The 9,046-nt window shown below is 51.5% G+C and overlaps 1 protein-coding gene across 1 annotated transcript; it reads left to right on the top strand.

The window, feature by feature from the left end:
• Nucleotides 1–775: 775 nt before the first annotated feature.
• On the top strand, nt 776–8,745 carry LOC136374800 (uncharacterized). The gene is given in 6 exon segments (XM_066340194.1): nt 776–854; nt 1,237–1,274; nt 2,463–2,813; nt 7,869–7,907; nt 7,910–7,987; nt 8,629–8,745. Coding segments are annotated over 6 exon segments (702 nt in total).
• Nucleotides 8,746–9,046: the final 301 nt, after the last annotated feature.

Genomic DNA, 9,046 nt, shown 5'->3' on the forward strand with positions numbered 1-9,046 from the left:
TGCTGGCCCCTCCATCCCCTCAGCCCCACCGTTCCCTGGGCAAAGCCCCGGCCCCCTTTGGTTTCTTCAGCCCCCCACAGTCCTCTCACCCCACTCCATCCCTTCTGACCCATCCCGGCCCCTTAGAGCCGCCACCCCCTCAGCCTGTGCCACTTCCCTGTCCCCTCAGTGCCACCATGGCCCTCTGCTCCCCCACAGCCCTCAGTGCCCCCAGCAGCTCAAGGTCACCGTCCCTGCAGCGTCAGCGCCTCCTCAACCCCCTCAGCCCCCTGTGTCTCCCCGTCCTTCAGCAGCTCCTCAGGGGACAGTGCCTGGGGCCACGGGCAGCTCCCAGCGCTCCAGGAACTCCCGGGGCTGGAACTGCTGCTCCGCCCGGCCCGGCCACCAGCTCGGACCCAGCCCAGCCACAGGGGACACAGGGGCACAGGGGGACAAACAAGAGCTGAAAAAGGCAGCCCAGGGGGGAACAGAGGTAAAAATGCAGCCGAGGCCTACACAAACATCAGTCCATCCATGGCATTAATTCACAGGCCATCACAGAGCGTTTGCTTTGTGATGTCAGGGCACGGTCGCCACGTGGTCGTGGTGACATCACAAGGTTGCCTTGGTGCACGGAAGGCCTCAGGGGTGTCAGAGCAGCTCTTGGGCTTGCTCGGTGCAGGAGCATCCTCCTGCTGCTTCAGGCTTTTGTCAGTGAACAGCTGCATACTGACAGGAGACACATTTATTTCTGTTCTTCCAGAAAAGTCTGCAAACTTGCACAGCAGTTGCCACAATGATTGAGCAACTCGCTGCTGTAGTTTGCTCCGTTTATGGCATTGGTTATTCCACCTATTTCCTGACCAACCTGGCGCGTAAGTAGAGGTTTTCCCTGGGTGTCACCTAACCTGGCTTTTGTGTCTTCCTGCTCTTTCTTAGTGACTGAGTTGATTTGGAAACACAAAGACCATTTGGATGCCACTTGGGTAAAGCTGCTCTCAACACGTTCAGCTCAAAAGGGGGTGTCTGCAGCCAGGGCTGTGCGGGCAGCATTTGCAAGGGAACCTGCAGGGGTTGTGTTCCCTCCATGGGAGAGTCTGTGGCAGCAGAGTCTGTCATTTCCTCCCTTTGCTGGGTCAAGCAGGACAGCTTAGAAAAATGTGGACTGGAAAAACTTCTTGGAAGGCCTTCTAAAAATGCTCTGGTTGTCTCCAGTTTTCTCAAAGAATCTGGGTTATTTTCCCTTGCTTACTGCAGGTCACCTGAGCCGGGTGTTCAGAGGTGCTGATCCTGAGGTGAGTGAGAAAGGAACATTTGATGCTGCTGGTGTTTAAGAATTGTGCAGCAAGCTGTGAGCTTGGCCTGTGGCAGTAGGGTGTGGAGGCCCAGCTGAGTAGGCTGCAAGAAAATCCACCTCCATGTCTGCAGCAGCAAGAACAAAGGCATCACTGGCTATTTCTAATTTCCCATTGCAGAACTTTAAAAGAACTAAAGGCACAGTTTTGCAGAGAGAACATTGCTTCCTGATAGTAGCCAGGGGGGAATATCTCATTAAGAGCAATTTGCAGTCCACTTGAATCGGCACATTTGAATTTATTCTGAGTGACTTAGAATCCCATTGCTATCAAAGTTGATGATTTGTGCTTAGTAGAGCTGGTTCTAGAGCTGAAGACAAGGAAGGTTATCAATGAGCCTGTGTCTCACACTCCTGTCTGTCCACAGAGCACAGAAGCAAGAGCAGACTCTCCTCTGGCTCCCTGTGCTCCTGGAGAAGAGGCCAAAGAGGAGCCAAATGAGCACAAGGCTCCAGATGTGGTCACACCACAGCCAGAACTTTCCCAGACACTAAGTGCCAGTTCTGGAGTGGGCTGTCTTTACTGCAAGGCAGGGCTGCAAGTGTCTGAGCAGCCATCTCTTGCTGTTGGTGCCTGAGTTTGCTGAGTGTTGGAGCCTGGCCAGGACCCAGCGATTCCCCTCAGCCAGTGACACCTGGAAAATGGGCTTTGTGCTGTCGGGTTTAGGCCCCAGTTTGCTGGGATTCTGAGAGGGGCCAGCCTCAAGCATGAAGGCTCCCTGTCTGCAGAGGAGGGAGCATGTCAAAGACACTGCTCTCAGCCTTGGCGGATGCGTGGGGCACACTGTGGTCTGGGGACACCTGTCCCCCTCCACAGACTTGCCAAGTAGCCACGGGCACAAAAAGCCTTGATGTGACAACACAAGCCCTTTGGGGTGATTTGTCCCTGCGAGCTTCTTGGCTGTGCTTACCTGGGAGTGTTTCAGGGACACACTGGGGATGTGGAGTTGCTGCTTGAAGTCAGGGATTTTGGTGCCTTTGTTGCCAGGTTGTTCTTTTGTTCAAATGGACGCAGAGGTGGGCAGGGAAGCAGAAGGAAGGGGCTGAATGAATGGGATTTGGAGGTGAAAGAGGAAAAGCTGAGCCTGACGGCAGCTCCCAGTCACTTGTTCTGCATTTGTGTGCACAGGACACCGAGGCAGAGGCACAAGCAGAGCTCCCCAAAGCTCCCAGTGACATGATGGTAGTGAAGAGGAGAAACCAAGAAGACATGAGAAGAATTCAAGAGCACTGGGATCTCTATCGGCAGAGGCGCAATCAACAAAACCAGGTGAGTGCAAGAGTGGCAGCCACTCCACTCATGAAAGATTCTGTCTCTTGCTCTTCACAGAACTTTGGGGAGGAGCTGCAGGCAGAGGTGCAGCAAACTCAGGCTAGGATCGAGGCAACGGAGGAGAGGCTGGAGGAAGAAATTGAGATTCCGAGAGAGAGAGAAGACCAAGTTCATCTCCCTGAGGAACAAGTGGCTCTTGACAACCCAGTGAGTGAAAGGGCGACAGCCACTGCAGTCCCCAACCTGGTGCTTTGTGCCCTTCTTGTCTTTCCCCTGCAGAGCAGCAGGGGGGTGGGGTGATGCCTCTGAGTGCCATCCTGCTCTAGTGTCAGTCCCAGACACTCTGAAGGACACTCCCTGCTCTGCTGAATCTCAGCTGCTGCCCTGGACTAGTGCTTTGGCCTTTTGGCCAGCAGGCATCTGAATGAATTCCTGCTGGCCTGTTCCACTCTCCTTGAGAGAGGAGAGGTTTCTTGAGGTGTTCTTGCAGGTGAACACGGTGGCCCAGATGGATCTGGAAACAAACTGTCTGTATCCCTCGTGAATCTGGTCTCTCCCGTTCCTCGCAGTCGATGACTCTTGGCTGACAGGGACAGGCTGGACTCTGACTGCTTTGTTCTCTTTGATTTGAGGTGGGAGTGTTGACATCTGGCCTGGCAGCCTGCAAAGATTTCCAGCAAGGGACTGGCAGTGAGGAGCCCCAGGATTCCTCTGAGGCACAGAAACCGTCCCGAGCAGAAAGGCTGCCAGCTGGGCACGTTCTGAGGATGGTGGAGGAAAAGAGGACGCCGCGGGAGGAGGTAGAACATTTGAACAAGGAGCTGCAAGTGTGTCTACAGCCCTGGGAGGGGGAAAAGAGTCCTTGGGAGAAAGTGGAATGGTCACATTAGCAGTCAACCTTCAGAAAATCCATGCAATGGATTTTGGAGGATATGGAAAATGAATCTGGCCCTGAACAAGTAAAACCGGCCTTTGGGTTTGACCCATCCAGTTGGAGAAGTGGCCATCAGAACAAACGCATGGCAGAGGCCTGCATGTGGCTGACAGCACCTTCCTAAGGCCTTGCATTTGAAAGGGGATCTGGGGCTAATCTCTGCCAGCCACTTTTCTGACACCAACTCCTTTGTTGTTTCAGAATTCCACAGGCTCTCCTATTGAAGCTGCTGCAGCAGCAGCAGCAGCAGTGTCACCTAAAGGAGCCTTTGCTGCCCCAGCTGAGAAGTGGAGCCCGGGCAGCTTGTTCAGCTCCAGCCCTGACACAGCTGCTGCTCAGCAACAGGAGATGGAGGACAACTCCCTGGAGCTCCTGAGTACGTCTTGTGTCTTTCTTCTCTGAGGGACAGTGTATTGTGTGCATGTGTCAGCATAGCTGGACCAAATGATCCTCCTCCCTTTGGCGCCCCAGGGACATTCAGGGCTCCCCACAGGAAATGCTGTGCTCCAAGGCAGCACGAGAGTGCTCTGGGTGTTCCTGCAGCCTTAGAGGGCAGCTTGGACATGCTGGGCTTTGCCTGAGCTTCCCCATCTGCCAAAGGCAGAAGCAGGGATTGTTGTTGCATCAGCAGAAGGCTGTGACCTAGCAAATGATCCAGGCAAGTCCTGGGTGCTAATGGGCAAACTGGAGAGAATAGTTGGCTTCCTAAATTCTCCTTAGATTCCTGACTTCTCACCTATCACGAGAGCAAAAAAAAACTTCAAAGAAATTGATTGGGTTTGGCATTTTGTCTCTTGGTTGTTGTTTTGGTTTTAGTTTGGGGTTGTTGTTTTTTTTTCTTTTTATTTTTGTGGGTAGAGTATTTTTCTCCATCCTGAAGGAGCTCTTCTGCATCATGTGTCGTACCGGTGTCATTTTTATGATGGTTCTTATTACCACGACTACATCTACAGGGTTTTTTAAAAGAATATTATATTTTTCTCAGTGAGAACTCCTTGGATAGAACATCAGGTGACAGCAGAAACAGAGAGCAAGAGCTGGGTTTTTTTGTGCCCCCAATGAAAAGACAGATACTTTTATCACAATCTGCATTGAATATCCTAGTTTTGTTTTTAGAAAAGTGTTTCCAAAGAGACACATGGATGTGCCATGATCTAGATCAAATTGCACTGTAGGCATTTCTCAGGAGCGAGCTTCCAGCCCTTCTGCTGTATATTGATCAGAGGCATGTCACCTTTTCCTACCTGATTCCCAGTCATTCCCATGACTGTTAGAATGCTCCCCATTGGCCCCAGCTCTGCTCAGATCAGTCTGGAGGAAAACACATCAAGCCCTATTTGATTCTGCAGCACAAGTCACTTAATCTGCTTTTTGCCCAGAACAGCTGCCAGGACTGTGCTCTCAGATAAGGCCCGGTGGGGCTGAGAACAGAGCCCAGTAGACTCTCTGTCCCCCATCACCTGTAGGCACAAAAAGGGCATTGATCTGCCCCTGGGTGTGTCTGATCTCCAAGCCAATCCTGCTGTGTCCTCAGTGGGGGCACCAGCTTGGAAGGGGCTGGCTCTGGCTGTGCCTTCTTCCCACTGCTTGTCAGTGCGGGTGCTTGGGCTTTGGCAGCTTTGTTGTGGTGGCTGCCCTGCCCCTGAGGGCCGCTGTGACTGCCGAGGCTGGAGCCTTCCTTAGCTGGGAGAGTCCCGCTGCCGCCCGGCCGCTGCAGCGTGGAGCTGCCCCGAGGCAGCAGCCCCTGCTCTGGGCCGGCTCCTGCATGGCCGGGGCTGGGCCCCCAGAGGGTCACATCTCCTCTGGGCAGCTGTCCGTGTCCCGCCGGCACCTGAGGAGCGCTGCTGTCCCTGCTGCCCTTGCCTGCTGGTGTTAGGATAGGGTTCATAATTTCTGTTGCCACAAAGCTGGGAATAGAGCCCCAGCTTCACTGCAACCAGGATGTTGCTTCCATTGTTTCAACCAAATCAAGTATAACTTTGCCTAGGTAATCGAGGTGGGGGGAGTAGGAAAAGGTTGGACGATTTGTACTCGGAAATAAAGCTATCCTTTCTTTACTAGGTCGGGTGAAACTGTACCTAAGCATCATAAGATAAATGTAATTGTAACGATTGTTGGTAGCTGAACGTAATTATTATTTCAACTAGAATCATGAGAATCACAAGGGAAAATATTCACCAAAACTCATGCTTGGGTATATACAACAGAACAATGGAGGTTAATGTTTAACATAGAGTTGTGTAACGGAGGGGTATAATATTGGGGCCTTCTTGGACCCTCGTCGGAGTTGGATTTGGGTTTGTACCCCGGCTCCCAGAGCTCTTATCAATAAAGCACCCACGTAATCTCCCTGATTATGTGTCTTCCTCGCTAACACTGGGGGAAGATGGGCACGTGTGCAGGGCTGAGAGGGCGACTGCAATGGCAGGGACTGATCCCAGCTGTCAGGGGGAGGAGAAGCAGTGTGGTTCTTCACCTGGGGCACGGGCAAGAGCGTCTCCCAGCTCAGCCTGCTCCTCAAGGGTGAGGCTCCTGCTGCTGAAGGCCCCCTTGGGATTCGTTACAGCATGAGCTGCTTTGGTTTACAAAGGGGAAGGAATTCTTTTGGCAAACTGCTGCAAGGAGGAGAAGATGCCCTCCTCTCCTGGGAATGCATCTCCCCGTTCTTTGTTTTCTGCCAAGAGATCTCTTCAAAAGACTGTAGAAAATCAGTCTCTGTGCTGGCCTGCTCGTACTGCAGAGCTGCCTGTCTTGTTGTGGTTGTTGGTGGTGTACCCAGCAGACCACAAAGGACTCAGAAGCCCAGACTGCCCAGCCCCAGTGGGCCTGCCTCTTGTATCTCTGGATGGCGGGATCTCTGCTTTCAAGTGAGCATTCTGTATTTTGTTTCCATCAGGGGAAATAGTGAGCACGGAAAATCCCCGGAGGACATACACTGAACGGGAAATTCTTGGCCGTGGGTGAGTCCAACCACAGTTACTTCTACACAAATCATGAGGCAGGTAATTTTGCTGCTGGAATATCTACCAAGCGTGAAGTCGGGCAAGCTGCAAACATGTTCGGGCAGTGGGATTAGTCTGCCCCATTTCTCAGTGGCAGCCAGCCTTTTTAAGTGAGGTCAGAAGGCATTGTCCAAGACACTTCTATTTCGCTGCCAGAAACAGCAACCCGCCACCTATCATAGCAGTGAGAGAACACTTCTCAGGAACATTTTTTCCCAAGAGTTTGCTGAAGGAAATAGTCTGTGGTCAGGATAAAACCTGCCCAGTTTAGACACTGAATTCCAAGATTAAAGAATCACCTGGCCTTTTGAGCTGAGGCACTAAACCCCAATGCTTCAGGAACAGACCCAGGGCCCATGCATTGGAGAGGAAAATGCATCATCTGCCTTCAGGCAGACCCCTCCTGCATCCCGCAGGTTGGAGGCCTTTCCAGCAAAGATCTCCTGTCTGGGCTGGCTTTCACTCCAAGATCTAAATGGCTTCTCCTTTCTTTGCTGCTGTTTTGTTTCTAGGGCTTTTGGAGTTGTTTGTAGAGCCATCAACACTGCCACAGGACGACAGGTAAGTGCCAACAGCCTCTGCAGATTCTTCTGCTCTCCAGGGCTTTCCTCTCTTGTGTCAGCTGGGGCTGTGGGCAGAGCTGTGCCGCAAAGGCACAAGAAGCACAGCCTTGTGCCAGCCTGCCTACTGCATTTGGGACACTCTCTGTCCTGCTCAGCTGCCAGAAGGAAGGCAAGGAGGGCAGCGGTTCCTTTCAGAGAAGGACGCTCTCCCTGGCTCTCAATTGCTCAAACAAAGGTGGTGCCTTAGAGCATCTCACTGCTCTCTGGCGCTATGGCTTCAGAGTCCTGAATGCTCATTTCTGGACGCCAGCAAATACATCTGAATGTTCCTGGCAGCTCCTTAGCCACCTGTGGTGCTGCACTCGGGAACTGCATGTAGGGAGAGATCTGCAAGGTGTCCCTAAAAGCCCCAAGCCCTGCCTATAGCCCAGGATGTATCCACAGAGTACCAAGGCATGCATTACTTCTTCTGCAGTACAGACAGAGAAACAAGAGAGTGTGCTCAGAGCTTTGGGGGTGATAGCTGAGACATCATCTTAACAAGTGGACAAAGCAAAATGTGGTCAGTGGCAACGGTCCTGTAACCGGCCCCCAAAGGAGCAGAGAAATGGGCTGTTGGAATGTCAGTTCCTAATGACTCCTTGTCTGATCACAAGGCACTTTGGCACGGCTCACCTGTGTCATTGCAAAATCGCTCACCCCATGTGTGTTGTGGTCTCCTGCCACCAACTTCTAAAGTTATTGATTTTCAATGTCATTCTAGGTGGCCATCAAGAAAATCAATCTTCAAGGACCCCGAGCGTGATGCAAGATGTCATTAGTGAAATCATGGTCATGAAGAGGAATATGAGTCCCCATGTTGTCAATTATTTAGGCAGGTGAGTGGTCATGGTCTCATCCCATGAAGGTTTGTTTACATACTAAAAGCACGCGAGGCTAAAACCCCACTTTGGACACTGGCGGAAAAGAGAGCTGGTTACTTCTTTTTTCTCTACTCATCTCCAATGGATGGGAAGAGAGTGCATTTTGTCTGCAGAGTCTTGCCTGGCTTTCAAACACATAGTTGGAGAATTGTTCAAAATCTGCAGCAACCTTACCATAGGAAGTCAGTACCCTGTCAGTTCACTGCCTCCATGTTGTCTCAGGATTGATTTTTTTTTAGGGCTTCTTCAAAGCAGATGAAGCATCCTAGAGAGGATTTCCCGTGGATTGTTGCCCCTCTTTTCCATGGCTGGCCATGCCAGGAACACTAGGGGCTTCTTTCCAGAAATGCCACGCGTGACAGGGTTTTCATCTTGGCTGCTACTAAAGTGCACTTTTTGCCTGCTGGCCATCTAAAACACCTCCTTTTTCACAGATGTGCTGTTCTCCTTGAGACTGCACAGACTGCAAGCAATGCACAGACTGGAGGGAATGTTTATTCCTTTATTCTGCTCCTTGTCACAAAGGGATCTGGAAACAAAAAGTAAGCAAAAAAACAATGTATGCATGTTCACCTGCATGGCCTTGTTTCCTTCTTTCAGCTACTTGTGCGTGAGGAACTCTGGCTGGTGATGGAGTACATGGATGGAGGCACTCTGTATAGTCTCATCAATGAGACTCAAATGACTGAAGACGAGATTAAAATCGTCAGTCGATGAGGTCAGTCAGGGATCCCAGCTGTGCTTCCCCGGGCTTGGGCAGATTGTCTGGAAGGGGCTCAGAACAGGAGCGATTCCATGTGCCAGGCTTTGTTTCTGTGTCGCTGAAATGCTCTGGGCACAGCAAGAGCATCTCAAGTGAAACTGCCTGCCAGTGCCCCTGCACTCACTGGACTCTGTGCTTGTTCTCTCTCTCACTTTGCTGTTTTTTGCTTTTTCTCCTGTCTCTCGGATTTTTGTGCTCCATGTTACCTCTGTAAACTTTGGCCGGTCTGCAATGCATTCCTTGTCTGTAAAAGCA

This window comes from Sylvia atricapilla, unplaced genomic scaffold (genome assembly GCF_009819655.1).
Source record: "Sylvia atricapilla isolate bSylAtr1 unplaced genomic scaffold, bSylAtr1.pri scaffold_136_arrow_ctg1, whole genome shotgun sequence".
NCBI lineage: Eukaryota > Metazoa > Chordata > Aves > Passeriformes > Sylviidae > Sylvia > Sylvia atricapilla.